Consider the following 21,691-nt stretch of genomic DNA (forward strand, 5'->3'; position numbering starts at 1 on the left):
CGCATTTATCCCCGGAGGGATATGCAGAGGCGCAACTAGGGCACCCACTTTTCGCCAAGTATGTTCCGTCCCATGATGTAATAGGGGGCGAGCCTATCGCCATATCGGGCACAAATTCCAGACTCCGGGCTAATACTGAGCAGAAAAAAACCAAATATCACTTTGCCCGACCCGGGATTCGAACCCAGGACCTCAGAGCGCTATTGTACCGGGCATGCAATACAACCACGCCACCGAGACAGTCACAAAACCTTATCACTAGGAATAAAACATTCAAACGCAAGATCGTATTTCGCAAATAACCTGAAGGCGTTAGATGTCCCTATTGTTTGTTTTTTTTAACACCGGTTCATATCTCACAGTACTTCATTTGCCAATTCTCTTTGAACAGAGGGGCAGGTAAAAAGGCACCCGTGAAAGGACAACGCAGAACGGCAAACCGGTTACTACAAGAGGGTAGTAATCATTTAATTGTCTATGCAAAAAGATTCTAAACTCTTCATCCGTGACATTTGTTTAGAAATAATTTAATTGAAGAAGAAGAAGCGAATAGTGTGCCAGATTCGGGCAGTGACAGTCTGTAGTCTTTGCCTACCGCTATGAGTTAGAGGCATTATGTATGTGATTAAATAAAGCTGTATTTATTAAGTATGTAATTAATTTTAAGTTTTACTGAATGATGAAGGCCAGATAAACAAAGACGAATAGATTGATATATGACAACCCGCACTATATGGTTGAAAAGGTCTATAATCTGATCCCAAAGAAAATTCTAGTGTTAGAGTTACATATCGCCCAAAGTGGGCCTACTGGCAGCGGGTGGGTGACCGCTGCCAGCCAAAGAGTGCCCAAGAGACCAACGTGCGGCGTTCTATGTAGTCCATAATCTTATCGCGATCCCATTCCTAGGACTACAGGACTCTCTACCCAAGAGCTGACTCCTGTGAGGGTTGCAATTGCATGCCTTATACCTTCGATATAATGGTGATAAAATAACATGGCAGAGTTTTAGTCAGTAGAATGGTTAAGATAAGTGACTTCGGCCAAATTCTGTAAACAGATATTCCTATTAAAATAAAACTATTTCACACATTTTATGGCGGTCATTTTTATTATAATTTTCTCCTGACGTTTCGAAGACTGCAGCCTTCATCGTCACGAGGGAGACTATTGGTCATCCGAAAAGTCAAAGTTACAATATCTACATACATTTTACAGTTGTACAAAATTTCAAATTGTTTTAGCTATTGGCAGGGGTATTCCCATGTTAAACGATAATGATCAGGTAATTTAAGTCATAATGGTTGATTTGAAGGTACCCAGACTGCAGTGCTACAGTTCGAAAAACAGTGTACCCATTGTAATAATAAAAAATTATGAGTCATGTCCTATGTGATCGAAATCGAAAACAAAGCTTTAATGTTTTTTGGTTACCTTGCATAAAACTAACTAATAGAACATAGGTAGGAATATAAATTATTTCATTTAATTTTATGTAATTTCATTGCATTTCATAGTTTATTGTCCGCACACAAGACAAAAATTCTCAGATATGCAAGATATGCTCAACTAATTTTGCTTATTCGGTCTGCAATCGACATTGACGCGACGAGTGTAGTGTTGATCCCCGCAATGCTTTTTACCCCTAAATCCTGGTGGTGTAACTGTTTAGTTGCAGTCGCAAGGGGCTAGCTCGTCTTAAATAAAACTCGGAAAGGGTAAAACTTAAATTGGCGAGAGATGAATTATGTCGGCCTGTACAACGTCGGATATACGGGAACGTGACAGACTGGCATAGGCTGCTGTCGAGGGTTGAACACCTCGGCTACGGTGCTCGATATCCCAACGGCTACCAAATATTATATATATTAAAATATGACATTCTCAATTCTTTATTGACAGTCAAAGTTACTGTTGCTTTTGTCTTGTACCTGCTGTACTTGTTTCATATCAACTCCCATGACTTTTACTCTAGCAAAGTTTGTGATGATTTTGTTACTGATACTATTACTTTTACAGTTGCTAAAGAAAATAACTATCAGACTCCACAAGCTAAGCACAGCTCGATAAAACGTAGATTACATACAGTCAGCCCCAATCAAATTAATGACGATGACAGAATGGCATTCCATATTAATTACTTTAATGGTTTCTTATTTTTATGCAAATGTTCGACATTGAAACATAACGGATTTATTCCACCATTCGTTTAATTTGTACTCTCGACGTTTCAAAGACTTTGCAGCCTTCATGTTCTAGGGCGAAAGAAACGGAAATAAAAAAAAACGTCGCAAAGTAATCCGTAAAGCAGTTATAATTACTTTGTAATTCATACATTTGCTTTACCAGCGTAGACTTTTGAGACTGACCGTACATTATCCGTGGTATCTTGGACAGTCACCTGTCGGCCGTGAGCGACGGATAAGGAAGCCGTATCCGCCTGCCGCATGCCGCCTGCCGCGTGCCGTTAAAATCAATACACAACCAGAGATGTGCAAAATATATTATAAAATGTATTTAAATACAAAATGTAAATACTTTTCGTTTTTTATATTTTAAATACAAAATACAAAATAGTTTTTCATTTTATATTTAAAATACTAAATACAAAATACATATTTCCGAAATACTTTATTAAAATAAAATACCTTTAGTTTTATACTTACTTTATTGTATTTCTGTTTTTGTTTTTTTTTTATTTAAACAAGTGATCAAAGTAAATTTATTTATTTAACAGATTTTAACAAAATTATTTGTTCAAATATTTCATCTTTCTTCTGTGTGGCCTCATAATCATGCTACCATAAGAAAAAAGCCTTTCTACCGGCGCAGAGCTGGGCAGGCAGGTATTAAGTATATTTCAAAAAGACAATCTTTACTGTAGGGTATTTATTTAATGATAATAGGCAGACATCATCATCCTTCAAATATTGCAGTGATTCCAGGTCAATGGTGGTGTTTGCATTTGCACTATCACTAGCTACTGAGGAATCTGAATCATAATGGAACAAATAACAGGATTCATTTTTTTCTTTTTTGTATGATTGAAATGTAGTATTTGCATCTTTATGATCATTTTTAAATTTTTTCACTTCTGTAAGGAATAATTCCTTTATGTGTTCTCTACTTCCTTCGGCACCCATTTTAATTTAAAAAAAGGATATGACACTGATGCCAAATTTGCTTCTTTAGCTTTAGAGTCCTTCAAATCATTACTTAAATTTTTCAAACCTCTTATCTAAGCCTTTTTTAATCATCTGTATCAGTACTCCACAGTACATATAATTGTCCATTTCTAATGAGTGCAAGATTTTTTTATTCTCATTAACAAGTCATGTCAACCACAATATCAACGAAAAAAAATATGGCACTTACGCCATATTTTTTTTCTCATTACAGCAACAGAAAACTGAACTGTTTTGTTTATTGTTTTTCACTAAAAATCGACAAATTTGACTTACATGAAAAGCGTGACATCTGTGACGAGGAGTTATGGTGTGTCTGTACCCTGTGGTTTTTCCGCTTTAACCAGTACCTAAGTCAAACGTTTATGTGTGATAAAATAATAACGAAACCAAAAGTATTGTATCGTCGCTGACTTATTGCGTATGTTTGTGTTTTATCTAATTACTTACTGAACTGCTTATTGTCAAGTTGATTAAAAAGTATTTTGTATTTTGCAAATACAAAATATGTCCTAAAAAGTATTTCAAATAAAATAAAAAATGGTTTTCTAAAAAAGTATTTAAAATACAAAATGGAAATAGGTATTTTGTATTTTGTATTTTGCATTTCAAATACTGTTATTTTCAAAATGTCTCATCTCTGTACACAACCCAAATACACGGGCTGACGACATTTCAATACAAGGCTGTATTACGTAGGCGTGGGCTTATTTTTTTTTTATTGCTTTAAATGACGAGACGAGCTTGCCGTTCGCCTGATGGTAAGCGACACAACCGCCCATAAACAGTAAAAACACCATCCAACACCTTGAATTACAAAGTATTGTTTGGTATTCCACTGCGCTCGCCATCCTGAGACATGAGATGTTAATTATTATGTCCAGTAGTTACACTGGCTACAATGCCTTTCAAACCGTAATTCAACGGTGACTACACGCTGCTCCTTGGCGGAAAAGACACGACGAAAAATTGCGGAAAAGACATTGCGTTGGTACCTACCCAGGCGGACTCTCACATATGAGAGACCTACCACCAGCTTATACTAAAATGTCGCTTTGTTTTGAAATTATAATTTTGTAGTTATAAATATCAGCTGTGTATAAATCTGTCTCGTTGGGCAAGGCTTTCTTAACTAATCTTTACTAATATATAAAGCTGAAGAGTTTATTTGAACGCGTTAATCTCAGGTACTACTAAACCGATTTTGATTTCTTTTTCACTAATAGGAAGCTACATTACTCCAGAGTGCTATAGGCTATTTTTTATCCCAGTAAATATAAAGCGGGTCATTAATCCCGTATATATTTCAACACGAACGAAGCCGAGTACAAGCGCTAAAAGATAAAAAAACCCTTTTATCTTGAACAATATCAGCTCTATATAGAGCTAGCGAGATTCTATATAGAATTAACCTTTTAAGGGCAGAATTTCATAACTTTTAGAGGTTACCTTCCTTCGTCTTCCATGCTGTCTGAATTAAAACTGTTAGACTTCACAACCGTGGAAGTCCTTATGGCATATTCTCCGATGTGCCCTTAACGACGTATCCTTGCAATGTTGATGCAACCATTACTTTGAATACACACGAAGCTAATGTTAGTTGCACGTGGCATGGGTGGAATTCGAATTGCTATATTCATCTGACATTATATCTTAATAACATTTTCATGTAATGTACGTTATATTTACTACTGGTCACGTAAAAATCTTTGCTTTGGAAAAAAACTTGACTATAACACTAGGATTTCGAAAGTCTCGACAATTCAAAAAGACCTAAGACAACGAAATTTAACAAAAGTCCTCGGACTTCTCCGTCCCCGGAGACACGAGACGTCCCGGGACCCATGGCTATAATCACTCAAGGTTAATGTAGTTTTTAATTGATTCAAAATTTTCAGAAATGGGTTAGCACATATTCACAAATAAACTTGACAATTTTATAGAAAAATATATACGTATGTAGCAGAACACTTTGTAGAAAAAAAAATCTATATCAAACTATAGCTTTATGTGCGAACGGCAAATACAAGCCTCCCCCACTATCATTAGCTTTTCTTCTAATTGTCGTCTAAACCCCAAAGATCTTCCATTGTAGGGGCTGTATCGACAAATGCAACTCAGTTTTGCTCTCAAATGCAATATCCGATAAACCTGTCAGTTAAGCATCGTCAATTTGCATTTATAAATGATATTAAAATAGTAGTGCCCGTGAAGCATCTCAATGTTTGCCGGTAAACATGACAGCTACATTGACATTTACATGTGTCACGGGAATATAACCTTATATACTAAGTACATAATAAGGTTATTTTTCCGTGACACGCGTAATGTCATGTAGCTGTCAGGTTTGCCGGCAAACCAGAGAGGACCCAGGAGCTACGATTTTTTTTATAAGGACACAACAAATTAACCCTACACCACCTAATAGTGAGTAAGTGGGTTGACTGATTTATTGACACTGCCAAAAGTGTTGGCCATAGGCTATAGGTGATGGTTGGCCAGGGTGACCACTAATAAGTACATTTGACCGTTTACAGGTGTTCCGTTATAAAATACCAAAACTTGCGGACGTCATTATTTTTCAGAATATCTGTGATCATTAAGCTTTTCATATCCGTGTCTGTCTTCGTTACGAAGTCACGAGAATAAGTTGAGGCGATGTTCAAACCTTGTGAATTTAAGATCTCTTGCCGTTCATGTATTTCGGGAAGATGTTCATCAATAAAGCATAGACGGCCAGAGGGAGCAACTTAGGATGTTCAAAAATGTCGTTAAATAGGGGTACATCAACTTTCTACTTTACGTTGTGACTGGCATTAGCCAAAGTACAATAAAGTGGGAATATTCTATATATGTTTATAGCGTTTTCAATATTATCAATATAATAAAACCCAATTCAATAACAAATATTAGGTTAGATTAGTATTTATAATATTATATAGTATTTGACACTCACAATTTTACATGTAATTCTATGTTGATAACCGCGATATTCAATAGTTACATTAAAGGTTATACATCTTTTACAGTCAGCGAAAAATCTACATTAATTTTATATATAATTCTTCGCATTTTTTATTAATTACCGTAGATTTCGATACAAACAGGACAGTTTCAGGAGTTCAAAACGCAACGACCAACGGCCGATGCGTTGATGTCTTTTCTGAGGGCCCATTCACTACTGTTTCAGAGATTTTTTAACATACGCTTAGACATACATTGTGTATATGTTTAATGTTATTTTATTGCGCACATTATATTTAAATATACATTAAATAAACATAATATTGATTAGACATAATATCATATAAATTGTGACATATATGGTATTTGAAATTAATTTAACGTTTAAATCATTTGAGGAATTGGGAATTATTAGAAAATTTTAGATTAATAAATTCTTATATAGATATTTTGTTGATCGTAATATAAACAAACACTTCAATGTATCACTTTTTAGATCGACCTATTAATAAAAGGTACGAAAAGACCAAAATATACTACAAAAAACATCATTAAATAATATGAGATCCAAAAAACCACATAATTCGATAATTATCAAAGTAAATATTCGCTGAAACATTATCTTACAATTTTACAACAAAGTTCCGTTCGTTGAAATATGCGCTGAGTACTGCCATCTAGTGAGGAATTATAAAACTATTTGCACGTTCAGCTAACAAATTAAGGTAGCGACATCTATAGGGAAATAACACAAACTCTCACCAAAATTTCATGCACAGATACTTACCTGGATTATACTGATTTCATCGCCATTTCTTGAATTTGAATATTGTAGCTATAATTAGCTATAGAAATTAGTCTTAAGACTACGTTGAGACGGCTATATAATAAGCAATATAAACTTACCTTTGCAAGTAAAAAGAACATAACAATGTGAAGACTAAGACAGAAGAATGTGAAGTTGAATATGAAGACTGTTTTACCGTAACTTGACCTAATATTATTTAACAGTAAACTGGTGTTAAAAGTTAATACTCAACAAGTTATTCCTCTTCAGCTATATTTCGCAGAATAAACTATTTTTCTAACACATTGACACTAGGGAATGTAAAATTTAACATGACCAAACAGTATGGCCTCTCAAAATCCATTTACATTGTAAACCTGTCATAATAATCTCAAAATATAAATTTTACTGTAGTCTTTGAGTAATATTATTAGCTTAAATTTGATCCTCTACAAAATTATGATCCTCTACAGTATTGTTCTTAAGGGAATGGCAAATGCGGCAACCGCCCAGGGCCTAGTGCTTGCAAGGAGCACAAAGAAACATGAGCCACATTCAGCCATTGGTAAACAACGCCTTGCAAAGGCGTCGTTGTCTGCCCCGAGAGCCTAGCATTAGTTAAATCTACCGGAAAACCTAAGTAACATTTAAGCTTGATATTTATGCAGATTTAAGTGTAGATAAGTAATAACTTACCTTGAAATGCTGATGCGCGGCCTGCTCCTCCGCCTCGTACTTGTGTTTGATGTTTTCAATCCGCATTTGTTTCAATATACCGGCCACTTCGATCCTGAACAAATTATCAATTTAATAGTGGAGTTTGGTTTTGTTTTCATATAGGATGATCGATGGATTTATTATGGATATTGAATACCAGATAAGCTACATTGCATGTAATAAGTACTATGTGTTTTCAAATAGTATGTTTTTTTTTCAGGGAAGTAGACATCTTCTGAAGTTTATTTCTGACTAAATATAATATTAGGAAATGAGACACATATTCAATTATTTTGTCCTGCAACACTGACTAGATTCATATTGCCAGGCTATATAATTGAATTTTGTATAAATTTTATTTACATAACTGTGGCAGAATTTTACCAGGTTATTCGTATTTAAATTTACTATTGTACCACCGTTAACACAAATAAGATGTCCTACTAAAAGCAACTATTAGTTATTAGACAAATTCAATATTTTGAACTATATCTCAAAATTTCACAATATGTTTCCCATTCTCTTACCTAATCTTCATATTATCCTGTAGCCTTCTCAGAGGTCCGAGGTACTCCTGTGAGCGGCCACTCCTCACCTCCGCCAGCTGGTGCTCCACTTGCTTCACCCTCTCGTGGTACAGTTGTTCTCTAAGTGCGTTGAACTGTCTCTCCAGGTTTGCTGTAATTTATAAGTAACTTGTTAAATAGACTTGAATAAAGATGCACAAGTTTTTATAAGAAATGGAGCAATGATCAAGTGGATCATGTAATGAACGGTGAATGATCATATCCACACATATTGATAAGTACTATAAACACAAAAATCAGTGCTATTGGCTGATTAAATTAGAGGAATATTGATACAATTTGGTATGAACAAGAGTAATAATAGTTAGGATTATTTTTCCTCTAAAATGTGTTAGTCCTTGGAATATCTTATAATATTCCTAGATGTTTTAAGAGCCTAAATTCCATTTATAATGATATATTTGAATGTATAGATACCTTTTTTGTATTACAACTTATTAAACTTAATGTTTTTTTATTATTTCTTATATTAATTTTTTCATGTTATTAATATTTAGTTTTCTTGTAAAGAATGTATTTAATTGTATCTTTTCATGATCCGTTCAAGGTACTTATCAAATCTTTACACTGGATGCATACATAATACATTACATATTTATATAGATGTGGTTAATATATTATGTTTGATATTTGATTTTTATTAATTTCATTGAAGGTGTCTGAATATTATAAGTCAGATACAATAACCAGTCAAGATGTCAAAAAAGTAGCAGGAGGAACAGGTTTACAAAAAGGTGCCTTATCACTATGTTAAATACAGTTTCATTTTGAAATAATAAATATTTGTGTTGTTGCTGCAGTGTATTATAGTTGAAATTGGTTAAGTAATTGATCCCAAATATCAATTAAATTTATAGATATATGATGCTGTCTGCTACACATAGGTTGTACTTGTGACATATTTATAATGCCAATGTTCCAGAAAACACTGATTATAAACAAACTTTTAATTTTTAGCATCATAAATGTAGATTGCAATACATAGCTTATAATTTATGATTTGAATAAAACTGAGCACCCAAATAATTAATATTATGTTAATTGATTTATTATACATTTAAATTTGGATACAAGGTTCCATTTTAAGACCATTCTGTAAACAGAATACTCAGTAATCTAATTTAAATTTATTGTAATAAAATCAGGATGGAGCACCTGAGTATTAAAAATGTTTGTAAGTTTCTAAATTTCAGCTGTTCATGTAATTGAGGGCAAATGAAACAGCTGACTTGCAATACATATGACAAAAATATTTTAAAACTTTTAACAAGATGTGTAACTTTAAGTATATTCGTTAATTTGATACATTTAAGCACTGTAACATTGCTTTAAAGAAATACATACTTTCACCTAAACAACTATACGAATTTTACTTGTCTGACCTACATTTTCATATTGACCCAAATAAACTATTTAATTGCATTTATGAATGCGTAAAGTAAACAAAATTGATACTATAAACGAATCTCCCCTGACCTTCCACTACTGATAATGGGGTATACATCCATTGTTTTGTACAAACTCAGAGGAATCATCGGAGTCCCTCGTCAAGCGGGCCGTCAGGGCGGAGGAGCCCCCAGAGCGCTCCGTATCACCCCCGGACATGTCCCCATCACCATCACTGTCGCCTTCCACTTTCATAGACGGCATTTTGGTTTTTCCAATCAGTTTGCAGTGTATTCGTTGTTTGTAAAGAATTATTTATGTGTTTGTTGATTTTCGCTCCTTTCCAAAAGTGAAACGTCAAAGTTGTCAGTGAATTGTCATTTGTCACAATGACAACACCAGTCAGTGTTGCCCGAAGATGTAAAGCATAAAAATATGGAATGTGGACACACGGCCTTTACGCCATTAATTGTTGTTTTATAAGAAAATATTGCGACTGGTACGTCCAACAATGATAGGATACAGTGTTACAAGTGTAAATAATCTTTTTTTGATATTACATTAGGTTCACTTCCTATCATATCATAGAACGTAATACACACGGCGAAAATTAGATGCCCAGGTTGCTCCTCTGCTAGCCTCTTCGGGGATAAAGGTATATAATGATTTCTTATGTTTACGCGAATGTTAGACATTGAAATTAAACTAATTTTCCGGATTCTATCGCGGTTTTTTGTTTTTTATTTTTCTCCCGACGTTTCGAAGACTTTGCAGCCTTCATGGTCACGGGAGGGACTCAGTCCCGCGATAGAATCCGGAAAATTAGTTTAATTTCAATGATAAAGGTGTATGTTATTATTAACTCACTTTTTTATTATTAATGGTAGGTGTCTCGCGAGTTTGTGAATAAGAAGTGTGACAAAAACAGCTCAATTTAATAAATGAATTGCATACTCTGAGCCTTGTGCTCCGTAGACGGGACACAGGGTTTGGCTCAGTACGTATTAGTCTGACTGTAATCCATTCAAATCAACCTCAGTCATGGGAACTAATTTGTTTCTTATTTGAGGCTAAAGGGGACTAATAAAACGCATACTATCTGATATTAAATTTAATAGGTACTCTATTATTTACATTAAATTGTTCACTATTAACATGTTATTTATAATTTCATTTATTCAGTTGTTAATAAATTATATACAGGACTATTTATAAATAAGATAATATCAATACTGTGAAATCTCGACAAATTCACGCAAAAGCTTCGCTTGGGGACAAATTTTAAACACATCTGTCACAAGTTTAAGAACTAATCTCCATGCGAAGCCAAATAACATAAATATGAAGATGAAACATTAAGATTTATAAACTTTAGCACCCCCACAGGTTTCCGCTGATTTACACAACTTACGTAACTAATAAAATAATTCGTCCAACAATAAAACGTTATGACACCATAATGTATAAAAATCAGTACACATAAACATGGAATGGTGAACTTACGATATATAAAATAACACGATTCTCTTTAATTGTGATTATTATAAAAACGACGCACGAGTTCACATAGTTATAATGTCGTGGGCTCGAGGTGGCCCTGTGTATTTGGCACTAAATTATTTGGATCGCACGTTTCTATCTACCTTTGATATACAATAATAGTATAATGGAACTAATTTTAGTTTAATCGAATATTTAGAATATTTGTTTCATATTTGTATTGCAATTGCTATATTGCCATTTTGTTTTTTGTTTCGTATAACCAGGCAACACTGAACGTCATTTGAAAGCTGTGGACTTTTCTAAAGATTTTGCATTTGTGTTCGCCTGTAGGTATGCTGCGGTTATTTGTATTTTATGCACTTTTCAATATTGTCTGGATACACTGTGAGACGTATCATTTAGTTCAGTGTAAAGCTTTGTAACACCGATTCGCGTCTATGAACTATGTTATTGTACCTATAGGTATAAGTTTAAACGGTAAATTCGCCAAAATGATGAATTTGTTTGGCCAAAAACATTATTAATTGAAATAGGTATACTATAAAAAACAGATATGTCGTTGTACAGTAGGTAAACTTGATTATATGGATATAAAATATTGCTTTTCTACTCACTATCATAGCGGTGTAATGTTGTGTACTGTGACTAATCGTTTTGCTACCACAGATTCATTTTCCTTAGCGAGAAATTCACAAGACTACAGGAGAAAATTTTCAAAAAATTCTATTTTTTATAACTACAGTTTATAAATTTGGCAATAGAGAAATATTTAACTGTTTTACCATCGCATTAATTTAATTTATTACTATCTATGTTTCTTTTAAATTTTCTTAACCATTCGCAAACTATAAATTCCGTTGCATTATTGTTGGTGGAGGCTTTAAATGTAAAAATTCAACAATATTATAACACATCTAGTTATATATATTTTTAAATGTTTTAATTTCAATTTGGCAATAATTTAAAGAGAAAAACGATGATAATTATTGTTAAGTATTGAATAAAAATATCAAAGTGCAAACCTTACTACAATTATATATGAAAACAAAATTTATTTGAGGAACAGTTAAAGGACATGACGGATATTAATATATTTTGTTTTTTTTTATTATTATTTGTCATTACATACATTCAAACTTTCTCGCTGTTTGATACATGGTAGCTATGCAAAGAGAAATATAAATTATACCTATATAAATAATATTTAACGAAGTATCATAAAATCACAAATACGTAGTAAAGCCATTAGGGAATGTAATAAAATGTATCTCCTAAAAATCGATCAATGACATTTCGCCGAGTTTTACATGGCAACCCTCAATTTTATTGTATCAATATCAAATAATTTTCACAATCAACGGATACAACACTAACACTATTTTTAAGGCAGTCACTGTATATTTAATTAAACATTTTTTTAGGGTTACCAGTATTTACGAGTATAACAAAAGAATTTAATGTTCATTTGAAAAAAAATAATAAATAAAGCATTTTTTGTTTATTCTTTCCATTATATTTTCTTACTTATCCATGGTTGCCAACGAATAAAGGACAATTAGTTTTATATTTTCACATCTTTTGTAGTATTGCGATAAAATCTCAGTATAATTCATATGAAGACTTTTTTAAATGGCTAAAATAACAATCGGCAACCCTGATAACATAACGAATAACACATAATGACGATTCGATCAGTACAGTTGCACATTAGAATTCTTTTAAACAAAGTCTTTCTTTAGCAATTCTATGCTAAGACTTAGCCAACTTAATGAAATTCAATCACATAAAAACATTTCTTGCACACCTAACAACAAAACCAATATGTCGCATCATTCCTGACCAGTGGAATGTTTCAATTAATTTGATAATCCTGTTCAAACTACGTCGAAACTACAAACCGTTTGGTCCATAACTGGAAGTACGTGGTGATATCTTATAGTAACAGTCCGACATAGTCTGAACTGGCTGGAACTAAGAAAATAATCTCTCGTTACACTCGTTCACTATTCGCTTCAGATTGTCGTTATTAACTAAATAATTTGGGAACACATCGCTATACTCTATGTCGTGTGCCGGCGAGCGCAGGCGCCGGCCCCAGCCGAACAGGCGGTCGCGCAACACTCTCGGGTCGAACGCCTTCACCAAGTCCACCAGCATGTGGACCACCATCCGCGCCACCATCTCCAACATCAGCATCAGCTTGTACGCCGAGTCGCGCCGGGCGACGCACGAGTCGCGCGCGTAGTCCGCGCCCGTGGTGGCACTAATAATGTCGCAATGCACGGCGTCCATGCCTGAGGACGCATGCACAGAACTCGTTTGGAATTGGTTTCGCACTGTATCACTTGTCGCACTAACGTCCTGGCTCGCACTGGCGCGTGCGGCCCTCGGGGCGCGCGTGCGCGTGTGCGTGGCGCGTGCGTGGCGTGTGCGTGGAGCGCGTGCGCCGCGCGTGGGTCGCTAGGTGTGCTTGAGCCAGTGCGCCGGCACCCACTGCGGCTCGCGCTCCAGGCTGTTGATCTCGTTGAGGAGCTGCTGGTAGGCGCGCTGCGTGTCGTTGTTGATGATGATCATGTCGAACAGGTGGCCCCAGCGCAGCTCCATGTCGCGGGCCGTCGCTATGATCTCTTTTAGCTCTTCCTCCTGTTCACAAAAAGAGTATATAAATAAAACACATTGGTAAATAATTAATATTGAAGGCATTTATTGAAAGAATTTTTTATATGATTTTTCATTTGTATTTCCAAGACATACTAAACCGATAGGAATACCAACAAACTCAAAATATCCATGACTACTATTTTTCACGTTAATAACAACCAAAAACGTTCCAATTATAGATTATTTCATTCACGAAGACTCGCCCTACTACTTGGGGAAAGTCCCAATTGCTTATAGTGTGCGTGAGCAGCATGAGTATACATGCACACTACGATGTATAACGTCAAATCTGAGTCTCGATCAGTCCCACTACCACTCGACACCCCGGAGAACCCCCGTTCAAAATATGGTGAAGCCCGTCTTCGAGGAAGAAATGATCTATACAGCTATCTACGTCACCTTAAACGCCTCTCCGTTGCGAATCTTCTTCTGCCGTAGTTTCTCGAGGCTCGGCGGCGCGACGAACACGGTGTACGGCTTGAGGTCTGAGTTGCGCAGGATCTTCAGCGACTGCGGGTGCAGATTTAGAACACAGATCTTGCCTGAGTTCACCACCTCACGGATCGCTTCTAGTGATGTACCTGCGAAATTCCAAAGGATAAACATACAGAAAATTAATTGTCAAAAAAAAAAAATATAGGAAGTTAGTGACACATTCAATTATGGTTATAAAAAAAAAAAAATACTGTAGGTTTTTTTTATTGCTTTGAATGACGAGACGAGCTTGCCGTTCACCTGATGGTAAGCGATACGACCGCAAAATAACAGCAGAAACTCCACCATTACAAAGCATTGTTTGGTATTCCAATTATATTCCATTATTAAAAACAACATTATAGTTACACCATTTGTTGAAAAAATAACTGTAATAAAATTTAATTATCCTATGAAAATGTTTCACATTAAGTACGACTTTCAATGAATTTCAAAACGTATCGAGCAGCTGTTATTTTCCACAAAGTGAATGTTATGTTACATACCGTAGTAAGCCTTCTCGTACTCGCCGTGCTCGACGAACTTCCGGTTGAGTATGTCGGCCTCGAACTGCGTGCGCGAGATGAAGTGGTAGTCCTGGCCGGGCACCTCGTGCTCCTTGCGGCCGCGGGACGTGTCTGCGGGACATAGCCGGGGTTATGGGATATAATATTCCAGGTCTGATAATATCTTATTCGATGTTTTAAGTGTCATTCTGTAAGGAATCACCAGGAGTTCAACTATCTGCGTTTTTAAAAGTGGTGTCCTTACGTCCCGAGTATAATTATAATATATCGTATATTACTATACAGAATTTGTTGCAAATGTATCACACTGTATCAACATGGATTTGTTTATGAAATATTCATTATTCATTATTGATTTTTGCCACAATAAGGTAAAGGCGAATATGGCATTTATTAAATATCAAATTGACTCTGTACACCGTTTGGTACACATGGTTATGGTTCGCAATTCGGAGTTAGATGGTTAGTATATAATATGATTGTGTGCAAGTGTAAGACAATAAGTACTAACGCGGCACGGCGGCGGCGAACCGCGCGGCGTCCTCCATGAGCCGCTGGCGCAGCTCGTGGCGGCCGATGTTGGGCGGCCCGATCAGCACGATGGGCCGCTTGTGCGACGCGCGCGGGTAGTACAGCGCCACCTCCTCGTACGTCAGGATCTCCTCCTGCTCGTACTCTGCAACACGACACGGCATCACAACCTTGTAGCCAGTGCACACATTAGCGCTCCGCGTAGGCTCGAGCGTTAGCTGCGAACCCAACGTGGCACACGACGTCTTACATACGACGTTTCGACTTGATTAAATTAATATTGTCTGTGATTGTGATTCAACCAATAAACATTATTATATGGAAGACAAGGTCTTTATTACACGTGGAGTTGATGAAACTATGGAAACCCCATGAGCTCCACAACCTGCAGGGAATGTGGGAGGAATGAGCACTGACAGACAAAATAATTAGTTAATAGTATATTTTCCATTTTTCAAATTCTAAAGCTTATAATGCAATACAAGGTGTCTGGTATTTGTGCCTAATATGGCGATAGACTTAACTCATCAGGGGACGGAAAACACAGCAAACAGTTGATGCCATGGTTGCACCCCTGCTTACCTATCCGTGGCTGGCGTGATGATCTTAATAGAGAAAATTAAAAAAAAAACAATAATATAGGTCTTACCATCACCACCAGAAGTAGAGTATAGCGGGTATCCAGCTTCGCTCGTGGCCTTCTTGCCTTTCTTCTTCCGCGGAGGTTTCTTGGCGCAGAGCAGGGTTCCACCCTTGCGAGGCTTGTCTCGCGCAGCCACTTCCCCGGCCAGGGTCAGCTTCATTGACTCACGCCTGGTGATGAAAAAAGAATGTGTAAAGCGGACTGTTTTCCAGGTGGGGTGGAAAAGAATGGACGCCAAAACATGAAGATACCTAATCTCAACTTTATTCTACGGAAGGAGATCAGGAAGACCTTATACGCTATGTCAACAAACACGAATAAATATAACGTTTTGAGTGTAATAATAGACATACATTATCCAGGGTGTGGAGCAGTAGAACTACTCCCCTATCCTGCTTTTGGGAACGCCCAAAGATATATATTCATAGTATATATCTTTGGGCATTATACCATACTCCAAGACTATAATAAGATTTATTAATAGTAAGTACTCACTGATGTTGGAATGCCTGGCTAGGTATGAGTCCGGCGAGGGTCTGGTCTTCCTCCCCCTCCCGGAACGCTTGCCACCAGTTGGGGTCTTCGCGGCTGATCACGTGTAGAACATCACCTTTTTGGAAACTTATGCCTGGAAGATGAAAGCAAATTGTTATTTGTTGAAACTGTGATAAACGAATATGAATGGTTTATGTTTTTTTAATATCTGGTGGTATTACTATCAGGATGGTCATCATATACTTGTTGAGAGAAATTGTTACAGTGGTTTATTTCTACACGTTAGTTGTAAGGAGAAGGAAAAATTGCCGGATTTCTTTTAGTACGCTTTTACAATGATGAGAAGAAGATTGATTATGGGAAGAGAAAGAAAAGGGTTTGTTGAGAATAGGTGATTACTTGTGCTAAAACCATCCGCAAAGCCGAAGAAACTCATAAGTGTTGGTGACATGTGAGAAATGGGAATGAAAGTATCATTTATTATTATAAGCTTTTGTTTTTTATCGAAGGAACGGTAAAATAGCCTCACTGCACCTGATGGTAAATGAAGAAAAGCCCTAAAACATAATCATCCCCAAACTATCGGCCCAGTAATGCTGGAATTCATATGCTGACTGTTTTCACAGCGCAGAAATATGAATTACTGAATCTTTTTGTTTGAATTGGAACGGAACAGACAACGAATCTGTTTTCGCAAAATATTTGTAAATTTAATTTGTCATACGAATCATCCTTAGTTTTTTGAAGTTATATATACCATTCCGTTGTTCTATAATAGGCAAAGAGTATGTGTCTGAATCTGAATGTACATGTCGGTGGCGTACTGACCGAGCTCGCGGCAGGGGATGTACACGTCGTCCTCGGGGTCGTAGTCGAAGTGCGCGCGCACGTGCAGCACGCGCTGGTGCGGCGCGCGCGCGTCGCGAGCGTCGCGCCCGCGCGCGCGCGGCGCCACCACCACCGCCAGCGTGCCCGACAGCGCGCCCAGCACCTGGCACACCTCGTGCACCGACTTGCCGCGCATCGCCACGCCGTTCACCTCCAGCAGCTGCGCGCCGGGTGCACACCGACTCATATTATACCTCACTTCACTACATAGTATAAAACAAAGTCGCTTTCTCTGTCCCTATGTCCCTTTGTATGCTTAAATCTTTAAAACTACGCAACGGATTATGATGCGGATTTTTTTAATAGATAGAGTGATTCAAGAGGAAGGTTTATATGTATAATAACATCCATTAAATAGTGGTGAAATACTGTTATTTTGTTATGTTATACCCGTGCGAAGCCAGAGCGGGCCGCTATGTTTTTATATACAACGTTCACAATTTTTCTGTAGTGTATTTAGTATCAGCATGGCACCCGTGCGAAGCCGGGGCGGGTCGCTAGTCATACATAAAGATAGGCCCCATTTCGAGAGCGGGGTAATTGCGAGGTCTCGAGAGGTAAGGCAACTGATCCAAGCCTCAACCTCAACACTATCTATGGTGGTTTGCGTGTGCAATCATGCTGCTTACGCGCACTCTAAGCGATTAGTAAAGGTAATGGGGCGCGTCTTCGTGAATGAAATTATCTATAACGTCTTTCTATACACACATACATGCACACTCACGCCTTTTATGCTCAAAGAGGTAAGCAGAGGCGCAATTAATCTAGAGTTTTTGTCTGTTTATCTATCTGTGTCTTTGTATACGCATCACGCAAAAAATACTACATAAAATTCAATACAGTTTTCATCTATGTATTCCTAGCGGTCTAACTTAAAATATAGGCTTATGAGATCATCTCGGGAAAATATAAAGCGAAACTTTTACGCATGGTCGAAACCGCATCAAAATAAACAAAAATATAAATAATTTTCTACATTAATTTGTAGCAAATAATACGAGTCGGTCGATAACATGTATAAAAATACAGCACTGATTTACTGCGGAACTTTATCTTTTACACAAACATCATTTGAAGTGACGTAACATCAAGTAGTATGGTTTACCTCGTCCCCCTCGTGCAGTAGTCCTGACTTCTCCGCGGCGCCCCCCCTCACTATCCTGCCGATTATCACCGCTTCACCCTCATTCCTTACTGTAGCACCTGTAACACAACATGAAGCCCTCATTCAAGATCTTTTCACATTCTTAGATTATTCACAATATCAGTGAGAACATTAACATAATACTATTTTATTGATTTAATCGACATTTCGAAGACTTTACAGCCTTCGTGGTCACGGGGGAGCCTGATAAAATCCGTAAAATAGTTTTATATCAAAGTCTAACATAAGAAATCATTATCATTAAGAACAGTCTGTTAGTAAATAAAGAAGACAAGTGATATACGATGTGTTCGTGTTACAAGAATAAAAATATCTTATCTGCTTTGCTTCAAGATTTGCAGTTATTTTCACATCTAATATTGCAGTCTTAAACTCTAAAGGGCTCTTTATCAGGCTGTCTATTCTTCAATTAAGATCCAATCAATATTTTCTACATCTGCCCTTAACGATTGATTTAAAAGAAATTGTGAAGTGTGAAGTGGATCCATGAGCTTACCAAGTGGTTCGTTAGTCTTTTCTATTTTGATAATTTTGATGTGTTCGCTCGGGTCGTCGGGGGAGTGCGTCGCCATCTTGTCGTCACCTTTGTGATTGTAATTGTTTCCGCTCTGAAACAATTACAATTAGATGCTATCATATCCCGATCATCATAAATGCAATGTATTTCATCCGCCAATATATCTCTTTCAACTACGTTTCAAGCTATTTATTCCAAGCCTAAATAGACCTGGAATCACTATGAGATTTCAATTCTTTGCGCCATTCCTGTAGCTACCTGCTGTTCGACCTATAAATGTATAACATTAGCAAATAAACAGTCAGTGTCCAATATAACTTTGAAGTGATCGCACGTCGTTTCATTTCGAAATTCAGTAATAACTAAAAGTGAACCTTAACTACATCAACACCTGCAGTGAATTATAAATGAGTGTATGTTACCTTATGCCTCTTCCCCCTGGTGAAGCAGGCGGGGTCGAGCAGCGCGGCGGCCTGGTCGTGCGCCTGCACCAGGCTCTCGAGCTCGAGGCCGCCGAGGATGGACAGCAGCTCGGCCGCCAGCGCCGCGCTGTCGCCGCCCGCCGCCGTGTGCGCGCCCAGCACGTCCATACACTGTTGCAGGAGTTGAGGATTTTATTATATACTAGCTTTTGCCCGCGGCTCCGCCCGCGTTATAAAGTTTTTCGGGCTAAAGTTTTCCGTTATAAAAGTCACGCTATATATTTTTCCGGGAGCCTATGTTCTTCCCAGGGTCTCAAACTGTCTCCATACCAAATTTTATCCTAATACGTTGGGTAATTTTTGAGTTTAACACGTTCGGGCAGACCGATGCAGCGGGGGACTTTGTTTTATGATATAATTTTGTAGAAATTTTTAAGAGGAACAATCCCGTCATACATTGTTGTTGCATAACTTTAACCGTTTACGCAGCGCACGCAACAGAAGCTCTCAAAACTAATAAATTGTCCCCGTTTTTGCATCATGTTTCATTACTGCTCCGCTCCTATTGGTCATAGCGTGACGATATATAACCTATAGCACTCCAGGAACAAAGGGCTATCCAACACAAAAATATTTTTTCAGTTCGAACCGGTAGTTCCTGAGATTAGCCATTACGGCTCTGCTCCTATTGGTCATAGCGTGATGATATATAGCCTATAGCACTTTACGAACAAAGGGCTATCCAATACAAAATGATTTTTTTAGTTCGAACCGGTAGTTCCTGAGATTAGCCATTACTGCTCTGCTCCTATTGGGTATAGCGTGATGATATATAGCCTATAGCACTCCACGAACAAAAGGCTATGCAACGCAAAAAAAATTTCAGTTTGGACCGGTAGTTCCTGAGATTAATCATTACTGCTCCGCTCCTATTGGGTATAGCGTGATGATATATAGCCTATAGCACTCCACGAACAAAGGGCTATCCAACGCAAAAATAATTTTTCAGTTCGGACCGGTAGTTCCTGAGATTAGGCATTACTGCTCCGCTCCTATTGGGTATAGCGTGATGATATATAGCCTATAGCACTCCACGAACAAAGGGCTATCCAACGCAAAAAGAATTTTTCAGTTCGGACCGGTAGTTCCTGAGATTAGCGCGTTCAAACAAACAAACAAACAAACAAACAAACTCTTCAGCTTTATATAATAGTATAGATTATAATTATAATTTCATTTCGTTCCCACTTACTATAATACATTTGTTTATTTGGAAATTCATCTAACGCTCTACTTTATTTTTGCTGTTTAAAATAGCACGTTTGCGTAGAGGATTCTTAGGTTTATGACAAGTAAACGTAGAATTCGCTGGTAGTAGGATATATTTTAAATGCTCCCGACTAGCGACCACCGTATCCAATAGTGGGATGTGGGGTCAAATGCCAAGCACGTATTTAAAAAAAAGACATTAGACCAGTAGTCCTATGAGATCGCTTTGTAACCTATATTCCGAAGTTTTCACTTCTCAATTACCAGGTAAACACAAATGATTGCAATTTGATGTCCTATATTGATCACCACAAGTTCACGTGACAAGTACCATCTTTGTGGATACTCACATCTTTAAGCCGATCAGTGGCGCGATGCGTGTGCGGCGGCGCTAGGCCGGGCCGCTTGTGCCTGGCGGCGGTGAGCACGGCGCTGCGCGTGGCCAGGGCGGTGCGCAGCGCGGGACACAGCAGCGCGCCCGCCGCGCCCGCCACCCGCGCCGCCAGCGCCGACTCCCCGCTCGCGCCCAGCGCCTTCTGCACGCGCGTGAGCGCAGCACATACTTCTTGGTAATCTGGAGGAAATAAATAGATTTTCAATTTTCAAAAAATCATATCTAAATAAATACTCTCGATAAAATTTACTCAGAAACGGACTATCTATTGGCAAATTGTTGTTAAAATCTGTTCAGCAGTTTCAGTATTTACTTTTAATAAACTTCAAGGCGTCTCTATAAGCTTTTTCTTACATAATATGAGAATTACTTGGGTGTAGGTTGTGATTACATTAGTGTTTTATACTGTTTATTAGAGCCACCTTAATTGTTACGTGTTGTTTACAAATGTATTTACTGTGTATAGAACATTGAAAATGTCGTAAGGTATTCTCAAACGTGTGATAAAGTGTTATGTAACAACATTGAATAGTTACGATGTAACTTACTAATAATAAACGTGTTATAATGTTACAT

At 37.3% G+C, this 21,691-nt stretch overlaps 2 protein-coding genes across 4 annotated transcripts in view; both read right to left on the reverse strand.

Annotated features, from left to right (window-relative positions):
• Positions 1-6,805: 6,805 nt before the first annotated feature.
• LOC119192441 (breast cancer metastasis-suppressor 1-like protein-A) lies at positions 6,806-9,890 on the reverse strand. The gene is made up of 3 exons (XM_037446249.1): positions 9,743-9,890; positions 8,181-8,331; positions 6,806-7,726 (listed from the first exon to the last, which is right to left on the reverse strand). The coding sequence occupies exons 1-3, from the start codon at positions 9,888-9,890 to the stop codon at positions 7,597-7,599; spliced, it is 429 nt and encodes a 142-aa protein (XP_037302146.1). The 3' UTR covers positions 6,806-7,596.
• Positions 9,891-11,954: 2,064 nt separating this feature from the next.
• The window catches only part of LOC119188401 (MAGUK p55 subfamily member 5-like), a 103,266-nt gene continuing 93,529 nt past the window's right edge, over positions 11,955-21,691 (reverse strand). For all 3 annotated transcript variants that reach the window (XM_037446256.1, XM_037446257.1, XM_037446258.1), the window contains 11 exons: positions 21,072-21,295; positions 19,453-19,623; positions 19,010-19,121; positions 18,454-18,551; positions 17,289-17,508; positions 16,461-16,593; positions 15,972-16,135; positions 15,303-15,467; positions 14,771-14,902; positions 14,190-14,371; positions 11,955-13,772 (listed from right to left, as the gene is read on the reverse strand). In XM_037446256.1, the coding sequence (XP_037302153.1) occupies positions 13,590-13,772; positions 14,190-14,371; positions 14,771-14,902; positions 15,303-15,467; positions 15,972-16,135; positions 16,461-16,593; positions 17,289-17,508; positions 18,454-18,551; positions 19,010-19,121; positions 19,453-19,623; positions 21,072-21,295 (1,784 nt within the window). In that variant the 3' untranslated portion in view covers positions 11,955-13,589. The remainder of the gene's footprint in view (positions 13,773-14,189; positions 14,372-14,770; positions 14,903-15,302; positions 15,468-15,971; positions 16,136-16,460; positions 16,594-17,288; positions 17,509-18,453; positions 18,552-19,009; positions 19,122-19,452; positions 19,624-21,071; positions 21,296-21,691) is intronic.

Source organism: Manduca sexta, unplaced genomic scaffold (assembly GCF_014839805.1).
Source record: "Manduca sexta isolate Smith_Timp_Sample1 unplaced genomic scaffold, JHU_Msex_v1.0 HiC_scaffold_28, whole genome shotgun sequence".
Taxonomy (NCBI): Eukaryota; Metazoa; Arthropoda; class Insecta; order Lepidoptera; family Sphingidae; genus Manduca; species Manduca sexta.